This window comes from Zootoca vivipara, chromosome 10 (assembly GCF_963506605.1).
Source record: "Zootoca vivipara chromosome 10, rZooViv1.1, whole genome shotgun sequence".
NCBI lineage: Eukaryota > Metazoa > Chordata > Lepidosauria > Squamata > Lacertidae > Zootoca > Zootoca vivipara.
Window position 1 is genome coordinate 26613494 of NC_083285.1, and position 13716 is coordinate 26627209.

General features: G+C 42.7%; 1 protein-coding gene across 2 annotated transcripts in view; it reads left to right on the forward strand.

Moving 5' to 3' along the window:
* The first annotated feature begins 2192 nt into the window (after window positions 1-2192).
* Window positions 2193-13716, forward strand: part of TBC1D30 (TBC1 domain family member 30) — a 50000-nt gene continuing 38476 nt past the window's right edge. The window contains exons 1-2 of one of the 2 annotated variants that reach the window (XM_035127406.2): window positions 2193-2667; window positions 7121-7285. In XM_035127406.2, the coding sequence (XP_034983297.2) occupies window positions 2328-2667; window positions 7121-7285 (505 nt within the window). In that variant the 5' untranslated portion in view covers window positions 2193-2327. The remainder of the gene's footprint in view (window positions 2668-7120; window positions 7286-13716) is intronic. The other variant, XM_035127405.2, reaches the window with a different exon arrangement.

The following is a 13716-nucleotide window of genomic DNA, read 5'->3' on the forward strand; positions in this document are numbered from 1 at the left end:
AAAGGTGCCGATTGAAAAAGCCCTGGATTTTACTAGAGGTTGCAAAGGAAAACTCAAGAGCACACTTAGAATGTGTTCCTAGTTTTTCCTTTTCAATTTGATGCTGCAGTTTAAGCTGTCCACTGTGTCCAGCATCTGCAGTAACATGATGTCAGGTGATGGACACACGGACATTGTTTGAACCAAATCATGCCGCAGGCCAAAGGCTTGATGGGTTTAATTTGGGGTCAAAGGCTCACCTCCACTGCTATTATGCTAGAACTGTTGCCTTCAGGTCCTATTTGTGGGATCCCAGAGAAACTGGTTGGCCTGGACAAGGTGAAACATTGGTCTAATCCAGCAGGGCTCTCCCTATGTTTATAAAGTGATTAGTATGTCATCCAACTTTGCAAGGAAGGCTATTAATACTCCTGTGCTGACATAACTGAGGTCTAAAGAGAGAACTTCAGTGTCACATGTGAATTAAGGATGGCAGGACATTTTAGCAGAAATCTGCCTTAATCACTGGCCCATACTCCCAAAAGAAACAGAGTTAAGATTCTTTGGGAGTTGTCATGCAGGACAATATTCACCAGGCATAGCTTTTTTTAAAAAAAATCACTGCAGCATTGTGATGAGGAGGTATGCTTGTGAAACTTCAGCATCACTGTTAACTTTTGAGAACGACGGCCTTACTCATAAGATACATGAAATATTATTGTCAGTTGGCATACTAATAATAAAGAAACAATGATAGCAGAAGCCTAACCATATTTACTAAGAAATAAGTCCTATTCAATTCAACGGGGCTCCCAAGAAAGTGGAGTTAGGATTGCAGTCTCTCTCACACACACTTTTGGCAATTTTGCCACTGCTGTTTTCCGATCCTGTTTGGGACAGCTTTTAACTTTTTAACTGAGACAGTTCTAAGAGACAAACACCATGACAATTCATACCAGAAGGAAGGAGCAGTAACATGATCATCCTGGGTTTTGGCTGTACTAATTTACTAATTTCAAGGGATGCCAACTTGAATAAAATATGGGGACGGACAGGTACGCCCCATCCCAAATAATTGATCACAAGGCGCACACACAGACTTTGAATGGCAATGCCCAAAACTTTGGAGGGGGAGAGGAGCCCAGCCCTCTCAAATATTTTATTGGGTAAGACCTTGGCTCCTTGGATTTGGCTCCTATGCTTTGCTCTAAATTCCAGAAGAGAATTGGAGGCAGGCAACAATGACCTCCAGGTCTATTGCAGTTGGACCCCTCACCTCCCTGCGGCCACCTGCCATCACCTATATCTTGTAGGAAGGATCCGGACAGATGCTTTCCTAGTCAGTCCAAACTCTTTATTGCGCTTTCTTTCCCTTTTTCTATAATTTTTATTAAATTTTCTGTTTTACATTTTAGAATATTCATTTAAACAACCTTAAAATATCAACAACTCCCCTTCTTCTCTTTCCATGGTTCATTTTGCATAACATAAATTCCTGCATATTTTACATAAACTAAACCATTCAGTATTCCATTATTACATCCATCAAAACTTATTTACACTGTTGAATTTATCTTAATGCTGCCAGCGTTTTCAAATGTACACAATTTCCCCCATATTTTCAATAAACGCTTTCCTATCTTCTCTAAACGTATGTTCTTCTTGTTCTCTTATTCTGTGTTAAGTCTGCAAGCTGCGTATATTCCATCAGCTTAAGTTGCCATTCTTCGCTCGTTTCCCATTTTTGGGCTAACAAAACAGGGGGCGCAGTAGTGGCATATATATACGTAAATAAATCGCGCTTTCAAACACGTGCTTGAATGTGACTTTCAGCCACCTTGGTAGGGTTTTGACCCTGAATGCTGGGATGCCAACACTGGCGACCCAAGAAGCAAACCACAAAAACGGACTGGAACCCTTAAATTGACAAAAACCAAACTCGACGAACACTTCCTCCGTAAGCCATTTCTTTCCCTGGGAAGTTCGCGCCAGAGCGGTGATTTGGGGAGACCCCATTGGCTGGCGACGGCGGCAGCAGCAGCAGCAGCAGGTGCACCGCGCGGGGGAGCTTGGAAGCCACAGACCTGCTGCAGAACGTAACAGGACGGCGCGTTCCATTCTCCAGGGGACACCGATGAATGTGACCTGCGCAAAGCCTCCTTTACAAAAGGGAGTTTCTTTTTCCCTCCTCTTCCCCCCACCCCCGTCGTCTCGAGGACAATGGGCCGGACCCGGAACTCTGGCCCTGTGATGTGCCACCGCTTAGGCGGCTCGCCGCGCGCCACCCTCAGCCGCCTGGCAGAGGCGCGAGTGAGCACCGCGAGGCTGCTCCTGCTCGGGCGAGGGAAATGGAGCTCGCCGAGGTGGACCTGGGCGACCCCGTGGAGCAGCCGGGCCGGGCCGGGGGGTGCAGCAGCGCGGACAGCCCGGCGGAGGAAGAAGAAGGGGAGGAAAGCGAGGAGGCGCTGTCGCGCAGCCGCGCCTCCTCGCTGGTGAACGGCCTCCTGACCGAGCTGTACAGCGTTGGGCGCGCCCGCCACCGCGACAGCGTGGACAGCTCCACCGAGGCGTCCGCCGGCTCCGACGCCTTCCCCGGCGGCAGGGGCAGTAGCGCCGAGTCACGCTTCCTGCAGGAGCTGCGGCGAAGGCCGGGCCAGCGGCACCAGAGGACGTACCTGGCGCAGAAAGGTAAAAGGGTCGGGCAAGGATGGACCCTGCCCTGGGGGTGTTCCCTGCTTCTTCCTGGCAGCCAGAAAGTCAACAGGTGATGAGGTCCTGCTCTGCATCTCCGTGGTGCGGGCGGGGAATGCTGCACTGCACCGGTCGGCTTTCTGTTTATTTGTACGAGAGCACTGCCAAGAAAGTGAAAAGAGTTGGCAAGGTTGTCCTTGCAGGGTGATTTTGTTACTCATATATTCTAAGCAGTGCCATTTTTCTAGAAAAAGAGGTGCCAGGGCTCAGCATGATCTTCTCCCTTGTTCTCTTGGAATGGCAATGGCGCCTACCTGAAAGGTGCCAGAGCTCCCGTCAGCTCCACCTGAAAAAAAGCCTTGATTAAGATATACTGGGCTCCGTGTGTGCGCCTGTTGCATTCATCTCCATCCCTCTTCTTCGACTGAATTAGGACTGCTCAAGACTTTCCTCTCTTCCTATTTGTCCTCAGGATTTTTCTGACTGTGTCTCATATCTGCTTCCATGTCCCATTTTTTAAAATCCTGTTTACTTTCAGCTAACCAAACAGTCTTCTTTCCTCTTTTCCTTACTCGTCATTCTTTTGGAGCCCTTTTTCATGTTTGCTTTCCCAAAAACAACACTAGTGGGTGCACATTTCACAAACTTACCTCCCATGCAGGTTTATGACAGATTGTTAGCGGAAAAGGATACTCCCATCTCATGTTTCCTGCTGCTTTTTCCGTTGACAAGTCTTACTGAAGATTTGCTGTGGTTGTATTCTAAAACTGGGACCTAAATTTGTGCTGCAGCCACTTTAGCTACGGTACTGTACATTCAATCAAGGATGACCACAGAATAGCCATGGATGATGAAGCAAGCAAAATAAGGGAAGTCTTAATAAAAAATAGAACAGTGAGGAATCAACCTATCAATTTCTTTTCTTAATGTCCTGAATACTGATGTTAAGTAAGTAAATATTTACCAGCAGGGATGATCTTACGCCTTGACTGTAAATTGCTATGACATCCTTGCTTGCAATTTTGGCATATTGTCATAGGTTGTTAAACTGAAACTTTTATAGCCCTTCATGTTCATCTTAGGTGTTTAGATGTTAATGCTGGGTGCATATCAGCACATTTTTTCTTACCTCAACAGGTTACATATGCCTCTGCTTCTCTGTCATCTCATACCCTCACCTTTTCTGTTTATACCTCTTACAGTACCACATAAACTCCCTAAGCTAGATTCCCAGCTTCTGTTTTTCAGAAGGGCAAAGTAGATCTATACTTAAAGGTAAAGGGGGGGACCCCTGACCATTAGGTCCAGTCGTGACCGACTCTGGGGTTGCGGTGCTCATCTCGCTTCCAGGTCATGTGGCCAGCATGACAAAGCCACTTTTGGCGAACCAGAGCAGTGCACGGAAACACCGTTTACCTTCCCGCTTGTAGCGGTACCTATTTATCTACTTGCACTTTGACGTGCTTTCGAACTGCTAGGTTGGCAGGAGCTGGGACCGAGCAATGGGAGCTCACCCCATTGCAGGGATTTGAACCGCCGACCTTCTGATTCGCAAGCCCTAGGCTCTGTGGTCTAACCCACAGTGCCACCTGCGTCCCAGATCTATACTTAATCAGCAACAAACTTGGCACTTTTGTTAAGCTAGAGAAGCTAATATGCTAAAACAGTTTACAGAGATTGCTAATGCAAATTTATGCTGACCTAAGACTCTAAAAGAGACAGTTCTAGGAGAGGGTAAAATCTGTTTCCTCTGCAACAGCAATTAAACAGGCCAATATGGTTTTCATAATTGTTTCCTAATTCAGCTAGGTTCTGAGAAAGATGTTATGATGTACCATCTCTTTTGCTTTGGTCCCGAAGCATTAACTGTTTCTGGACAGTTAGCCATAGCTTCTGTTGTGCCGTTCCATCACTCTGAGGGGAGGGATTGAGAGAAGGACTCAAGCCTGTCTTGGGCCTTTGTGCTAGGATTCCTAATTTAAGGCTTGGGAGCCCCCGACAGTCTCCATGGGTCATCTGAACCTGGCTCATTTGCTCAGATAGTTATAGCATGTGGTGTTAATAATGCCAGGGTTATGAATTCAATTGCTGTGAGAGCCGTACAATTTTTAAAAGAAGGGTAATCTTTCAATAGTAGTGGTCCAGGTTGAAAATGTGGCCTTTTAAAATACATTGCACAGCAAGGTGCAGCATTGCCTTGGAGAGATGCTGCCAGTCAGAGTGGACAGTACTGAGTTGGGTAGAGACACAATCTGCCTCATATGCTGATAGGACGCTGCCTCTGAGTAAGATCATATGTCACTCTAGCCTAGTATTGCCTACTCTGATCTGTTCATAGCTTTATTATGGACAGTAGTTTCCTAAAAGCATATTTATTTTATTGTCCTGCATGTGAATATCTATAACAGGAATTAATAGATTGCAGTTGGCCATTACCTTACAGATGTTTTGTCCTGATTACTGGTGATGCGTGGCACTCCTGGTTCATTAGAAAATACTGCCATGATAAGAGTTAAAAACTGTGATCTACCAGCTACTACGACAACTGAATGTTGATCTGTTGACTTAATTTTATTTTAAAAATAATAATTTTATTGGTTAAAGTGACATTTTTCTGCAACACACCAAACTCTGATCCACAGATTCTCAGCTTGCCTGCTTTGTCCTTCTCTCTGGTGATCTACCTTTTCACTTGCTTAAAGCTTTCATCTCTTCCCTCCCTCCCTTGTCTTCATTTTATGTACTGTATTTTTAGATTTGTAAGTCTATTTATCAACCTTTCATAACCTGCTCATGGAGTCTTTTCAGCCGGAAAGAGTGGGATTCTAATATTCGGTGGCTTTGTGCTCTCAGCATGCTGTATTTACAATATGGGCAGCATAATGGTGACATACCCTATAAGCTCGTTGTAAACTCAACTGAGACAGCTTGTGTGAAACATTTTGAACACTGAAAAAGCACTACCGTATATAAATATTATGATCATTCTCTCAGTGGGTGTGTTCAATCAAGTTTCCCCATAGCACCTGAAACTCTACCTCTGGTTTTCTTTCTCTGGTCATCAGCACCAGTTGTGTAGGATAAGTACTCTTTTAAATAAGTCTCTTGTCATTACATTGAACGATATCCCAGTACTGAAATTTTAAAGGGCCATTTCAGTGAGGTCCATACTACAATGTCTGTTAACATCACAATACAGTTCCTACGTTCTGCATGCAGATAATATCCCTGTTCAATGCCATCCTCCCTGTTCTCTGCTGTGTTCTTTCTCAAAGGGTTAAGGGTTGTCCACTGTTACTGATTACAGATATAACCTTCTTTATTTGTTTTAGCTAATTTCATGAATGGCAAGCAGCTGTTAACTTAAATGCTGATTTCTTTTACCTGCTTTTGCCCACTAGAGGGTGCATGCTATGCAAATAAAATGGCTGTTTTAAAGATTACAATTTTCTTTGCAGGTGAATTTATGTTCAAAGATTTCTAATCTAAGAAGCTAAGTTACCAGCAAACCATATATATTAAATATTTGCAGCTAATGAAAAATACAGTATGGGCTTTTTACAAAGTCCTTATGATGCCAAATGAACTTGTCATGGGGAAAGAATAGGAAATGAAATATGTATGTTTGTATTACATTTATATCCCAACTTTCCCCTAAGGAGCTCAATGTGATTTACATGGTTATTCTTCCTCCCAATTTTATACCCACAACAACCCTGTGAGGTAGGTTAGACTGAGAGTGAATGACTGGCCCAAGGTGAGCTTCATGGCTGAGTGGGGATTTGAATTTTGGTCTCCCAGGTCTTAATCTAACAATGTAACTGCCACACCAAACTGGCTTACTTTAGTCAAACATTGCCAATAGCTAAATCCTTCTGAAGGAGATACTTATAGTATACTAAGGAGCCTGAACAATTTAGTAAAATAATTTGGAAAACGTGTTCTCAAGTTCATGGGTATATAAAACTGCAGATGAAATTCTCACACAGTTGTGATTATTGTCTCTTAATAATTCAATTATTTTACTGATTTCCATTGCTTTAATTTGTGGATTTACTGCTATACATTACCTTGGGGGTAGTCTTGAGCAAAGTATTGACCTGATAATAAATAGCTTGTTATCCATCATTTACTATAAACCTCTTAAGGTGTAACACAACATGAACTCTTTAAGAGTGTGGCAGGGGATTTACCCAAGAATATGCATTTATAGCAGTGGTGGGGAATTTTTTGAGCCTCCTGATATTGCTGGACTCCAGCAGCCATCTTCCCTGATAATTGGGTGCACAGGCTGAGGCTGATGGAAATTTGACTCCGACTTTCCACCCCCAGTTTACAGGATAAGAACCTTTAGGGGCGAAACCCCTGGTGCTTTCCATAGGGAGAAATGTGTTCTCAGGTTACAGATTTCAGCCGGCGCAGGCTAATTTTATTCTCTGTTTGTTGACAGATACCAATGAGTTGACAACTATAATACGCGAGCTGAATTACAGAATTTGTGTTCAGTCGGCAAAATTGCTTCGCCTTCTGAAACAAAAGGACAGGCTTTTGCACAAAGTGCAGAAGAACTGTGATATTGTAACAGCCTGTTTGCAAGCAGTTTCCCAGAAACGGCGTAAGTATCCTTGTGTGTTTGTGTGCTGTCATCTAGGCGCTCTGTAAGCTTATTTTGAAATGCCATTTTACTGTTGTAGTATTTTGAAAATGCTGTTTAGCACAAGAAAAAAAATATTTGTGGTTTCTATAAACATATATGTAAGGGAAGGAGACAGGCAAGTGCTGTTCTGAGATGGTTTTCTTCTATTTGTTTTTGCAGGCTCTGTCCAATACTTGAACAGGAGGTTTTTTTTTCATTTTCAGTTTTTAAAAAAGAATTTTGAAATTTAGGTCAGATTCTTCTACTTGAGGACTTCTTAGGTCTGCATCCAAACCATACTTCCTAGGAAGTAAATCCACTGAACTTAATGAGACATGCTTCCAAGTTAATATGCATAGGAGTACAGGAATCAGCAAACTTTTTCAGCAGAGGGCTGGTCCACTGTCCCTCAGACCTTGTGGGGGGCAGGACTATTTTTTTGGGGGGGGGAATGAACAAATTCCTATGCCTCTCAAATAACCCAGAGATGCATTTTAAATAAAACGACACATTCTACTCATGTAAAAACACGCTGATTACCGGACCATCCGCGGGCAATTTAGAAGGCGATTGGGCTGGATCTGGCCCCCAGGCCTTAGTCTGCCTACCCATGGAGTAGATTATAAGTTTTATTTTTTAAAAGACATTTTGGCCCTGCCTTTCAAGATATAATTCTCAAGACAGCTTGTGCCATAAAAGAAAAACCATGAAGGATAAAATATTCAGTATGAATATTTTCAAGGGCCTTTTAAAGTTATTAACATTAATAGCCTAGGAAAGAAAAATATTGATCCTGGCGTCCAAAAAAAAGAGGAGGTATGCATTTAAAGGAGACACAGTCCAGTCATAAAGTGAGTTTCATGTATAAGGTCAAATTCAGTAATGGTGAACCTTTGTTTGTCCCGATGACATGCTGGCAAAGAGTTCAGGCTATGCTTTAAAATCAGCAGGACAGAAATGATTTAATTGTGGCTACGCAGATTGTGCCCACACATAGTTCTGAGAGTTTCAGACATATGGCACCAAACTTTAAAAGGCCTGAAGTACAACAATCTGACCTCAATTACGCAATTCCCTTATTAAAAACTGAAAATGCAAAACCTCCTGTGCATTTGCTTTATGAATTCATCTACCATTTGGTAGGCCCCACAAAGCAGTTTACAGAAGATCAGTAAGACAGTAAGTGTTACAGTAAGGCAGAAAAGACAAAAGGAGGAAGTTCTTCTGTTTCTCTGTTTCCCTCAGAACAAAATGGTTCTTCAGAAACTCCTGTAGTGGCAGTTTAGGGAAGAAGGGATTACCACTGGGGCCACAGCTAGTATGCACACATAATTAGCCTTTTTTACAAGTTTCAATTCAGCAGTATTGTGTATAAAATGTATCACAGGTTGTTCTTCAGAAATTTTCTAAAGCTAACTTTTTTTTGTCTTGTATCTTTTTTTTTATTAACATGCAGCATGGCAGTTTGTTATATTCAGGTACGGTAAATGAAATGGCATGAACACTGCACTAAAATGAGCTTTTAAGTGCATGCATTTAAAAATATACGGTATATGTATATGTATATGTATATGTATATGTATATATATATATATATATATATATGCTACAAGGGACTTGTCTTGTTTTGATGTGTGCATCTTCATGTTCCGTCTCTGTGACTGAGTGGAGAGCCAGATGAAGTTTTCTACATCCGAGTAAAGTAGCTGCTTAGAATCATGTGCAACACTCTCTCCCACTCAGGAAATGTTTTATGGGAAGGTGGTTCTGGTAGCTAAGTGTCACAGAGGAGGCGCTGCGACTACTCTAGAGTAACGACTCTCCAAACCGTTGCCTTTTCATGCTTTTATTGTGTGCAGGCTATTTACAGTGCTAGAGCTGTACAGGGTACATGTTCTCAGTCTGGGTCAGAACCCTGGAATGGCGCTTCCTGCGTTTTCTTCCAACATAAGAGTCTGGGCACCCCAAATCTCCTTCCGCGTTTCCTCCTGCGTAATTCCGGAACCGGAGGGAAAGAGGGTCTCCTTTCCCTGTTTTGCTTCCCCCCCTTTCCCCCGCTCTCTCTTCCTCTCTCACGTGCAACAGAGGCTCTGCTATCCTGCCAGAGCTCTGTCCCCTACTTCCTCCTTCCCCACTGGACTCTTCCCCCTCCCCACTGGCGCTGCTGCTGGTGGAGGAACTACTCCTCAGGATGGAAGGGGGGTCTCTGTACCTTTTGTCCCTTACACTAAGTTAACACACATGCACTGTTGCACAATGCACACATGCACTGTTGGGTCAAGGGAAATGCACAATGCACACATGCACTGTTGGGTCAAGGGAAACAAGCCCACTTGTTCCATGTTCTCTATATAACAGACACTGTGAAATGCTGCTGCTGGGGCTTTGAAGCTTGTGGCAGCTGTGTTCACTCTACCCATCTGTATTCCTGTGGCAGTAAGGAGGAGGAGAAACTGCTTCTGCTAGGCTGCTATAATACAGGGATCTGCAGAAATATCAGTGGGACTTCTATGTCTTCTCTTGTTTGTCCATAAGCTGGAAGCCACTGAGTCTGCTTCATCCCAGGATCTCACAGAAGCAAGTAGCCTCATGGCATCAGTAACAACTACCACTGCATATCCTGACCCCTAAGTCCACCTGCTTGCACTATTGTGATACTATTGGGTTCTAAGACCTCTTAGGATTGGCAACCACAGCCTCCATTTTACTGGCTGACAGCTTGATGGTCAAGTGTTTTCAGTCTGAGAGCTAGATTCCATCAAGGTCAACCAGTGGTGGTGGTAGTGGGCTGGAGGAAAGGGTGGAGCAGCTCTTGCAACTCTTACAATGAGCTACCTTCCACCCATACAAAAGCTGAGTGAGAGAAACCACACCCTGAGAGAAACCAGAATTGGGAGATTCATCCATTTCTAATCTCAAGAGCTGCAGTTTCCATCCCTACAGTAGAAGACTGAAGGAATGACAGTGAAGATGAGCTGGTCGACTGATGAAATGTTTTCCAACTCTTAATATGGGTAACAATGTATTTTCGGATGGAAGCCTTTCTCTATTTGAGCAGAAGAGACCCTGATAGTGTGATATTGTGCAATAGGTACAAAACGGCCACCTGGTACACTTGGTCTCCGGTGCATTTGTGGAGTGAGTCAATTATGGACATTATATGCAAATCGGTCATGACATTTTGGCAGGCTTTCAGTGTCACTGTGCTGAACACATTTGCTTGCCCCTTGTTCAAAGGATTTCTGTGCCACTGCCGAAGAGGTTGCCATAGCAGTACCTTGGACAATGTGACCTTAACCTTGAAACTGGAGTTACAAAGGCTGGCTAGAACCCAGAGAGCTAGTATAGTATTCTTGGCTGGATGTGCAAGACGGCTTGGTCAGTTGGATGTTTTGTTTTGAATGTTAGCTCTCCCTTTCCTGACCCATTCCATCATTTAAAATTCGCAAGCAGTTTGTATGAAAAACTAATTGTGCTTTCTTTGGCTCCTGCCGTCCCCTTTGAAGTCTCCTGTTGCTTGCGTATTACTTACAGTAGCTGGCTTTTATGACTTGCCACCCAACAGCTTGAACATTCAATTGGAGGCAGTAGCTTTATTTTCACAAATTTGGTTATGCAGTCTTTGTGTGTGGGCGAAATGAAGAATCCTACCCCTCCTACATAAATTCTGTAACTCGCACTCAGTTCATGTCACGTTCTCCCATCTTTCACAGCATGAGAACTGTGTGGTGACCTAAATGGGAAGAAAAATATTTGAAAGACTGGTGGATCAAACGCATTAATTAAAAAATACGGCATGAATGTGTATTTTTAGACATGACGGCACCAAGACTGCTAGGAATTAGGCAATCTGTTCTGTTTGAACTGGAACAATTTTGCTGTGATAGTTTTTGCCTCCTGCGATAAAGTTGCAGCATTGCTGTATTTCTTTCATATGAGGCAGGGCTTTGGAGACAAAATATATTTTTATTTATTTTATTTAACAATGTGAATATGCCACTTAATCACCAAAAACTCTTAAGCGCTGATAGAAGGCTATTTTCAAACCTAACTGGCACGCAGGGGAATTTTTGGGCAGAGAGGTCATAATCGGAGAGGGAGAGGGAGAGGCTAATCCTACCCCATGTTAGGGAAATGCCCTCCTCTCACAATGAGGCTTGGGGAACAACTTCCTCCCTCCCATCAAGCCTAATAGCTGTTTCAACCATAGAGCTGGATTCCCTCTTGACAAATTCTCCAGGGGCAAGAATCTGTCAGTGATGGTGACCAAAGTAAGCATGATCAGCCACACAAATGATCCATGAACTGTATGCTGTGATAGTGGAAAGCACTTCCATTTGTGCAAGGCAACCAACCCCATTTTCTGTCATTCTCCCCAGCCGTTACAGTCCTGTATGCCATACTCCAGATGTGGGGAACCTCTGACTGGCATGCCAGTGTTGGCCCATAAGGTGCTACAATTCCCAAAACTTTGATTTTCAGCACTAAGGACATGAAATGTACTTTGCAGAGATGAAAAGCAACTTGCACAGTTCTTATATTAGATCTAATTATATCTTTTTCATGGACAGCACATAACACTGTTTCGTTTATTAGAATTGGATAGTAAACCTTTATTGCATCTGACATAGCTGTCTGGACTGATTACGCTAGTCAATAGCATGCTAAAGTGCAGTTTTATACGAGCTGTTAAGCAAATAATTATATTTAGGCAAGAGGGGGGAGGGAATCTTTCAAAGGTGGGATTAATAATGCATTGCGTACTCTGCAGATAATATGTTAAAACAATTTGCAAATGGGATACAGTATGTGGGAATAGAGATGATTTCTCCCTACCCTCTAATATACCATGTTCCTTTCCTGCCTCTGTTGGGTAGTTTTTCCTGAAAACAACCTGGATCTAATTGCTTAGAATAGCTTTCGAAAGCTAGCCAAAATACATTTCCTTTAACTAACCTAAGCTCCTGGGTTTCAAGGGAACAGAGCACTATTCAAGGTACACACCCAAGAGTGGTGCATACAACTTGAGAACTGCTGCTCAACAAGTAATTCTTAGGCCTGGTTTACGTGTTATGATTGCTGTTGCGTAGAACGAGCTTTTCACTGCTGTACGCATGGTGAGCTGTTCATGCGCTGTACTGTAGCTTATACACAAAGTTTTGACTCTTTGCACTGTTGTAAGGAGCAATTTAAGTGGTGTCTATATGGCAGCCATCCTATGTAGGTGGGTATTTCGTTTGTGGAGAGCAGAGTGGGAGAAGCATTTGGGAGGTGCATGATTAATAGCCAACTTCTGCAGGGACTAAACTTAGAATTATTCTATCCCTTTCCTTGACCTAACAAGCTAACATTCATAGTCTTTTGCTCTTGTTTGCTACCCTGGGCTGCCTTGGGAGAGCAGAATAAAAATCTCATAAATAGGCCAATATGGACTCCAGAACATTTAATATGATTAGGGGCTCTGATACCTCACCTGGTGCTGGGCCCTGTAAACCAAACATATCTTTAGGCTTGATGGAAATTTATATATAAATCTGGAAAGGTGGGTGAGACCTGCTGGCTATATTTATTATCTGAATATCTTCAGTGTATGTTTTGAGGCTACTTTTGATCAATGACATATTTTCCTGAAAGCCATTTCCAGTACTTTTAATGGGTGGCTATGAAAGCAATTTCTTTTTTATTTGTACAGTTTTGGGGCTGGTTCAAAGATTTCTGTATAAAAACATGTAAAAGAACTTAATAATTTATACTCGAGTTTTGGTCATCCTCTTATCAGAAGAATATATAGCCTTTGTAATCAAAATTAACAATGCACTTACGTATGAATAGCAATGGGCGGCTTTTCAAGGAATAATCCCAGTCAAAACAAAAGCCACAATTAACTATATTCTATGTACATTTTATTATGTGTACAGTTGATTTATTGCCCAACCTGGTGTGATAGGACCTTTTATTTATCTCATATAATATGATAGCATCATAAACATCTTGTACTGGGAAGCTTAGTTACTCATTTATTTTACAGGCTTGCAGAAAGTGTTCTGTCGGAAAAATAAAGCTGTCACGCTGCACTTTGCTGCATATGTGCTCTCTGTTTATGTAGGACAAAAAGGGCAACAGTTTGCTGTACTTAATTACTACACCTGCTTTTTACCACGGTGAATGAATTGACTATCCTGAACAAGAAAAGCAAATACTGACTTGCTGTCGCTGAGGAATAGGGAGCAGTTGTATTAATACAACAAAAACCACCCACTGCATTTCTGTTTGAAAGAGCCTAGCTAAACCCTGTTAGAAAACATAGCAATTAGCCAGTCTCTTTTTTTTCTTGAAAGGTTGAAATGAATTGTGTTGCTCTTTTCAGGTTAGGAGTATCACCTTGATATGACTGACAGATCCAGTCTGGC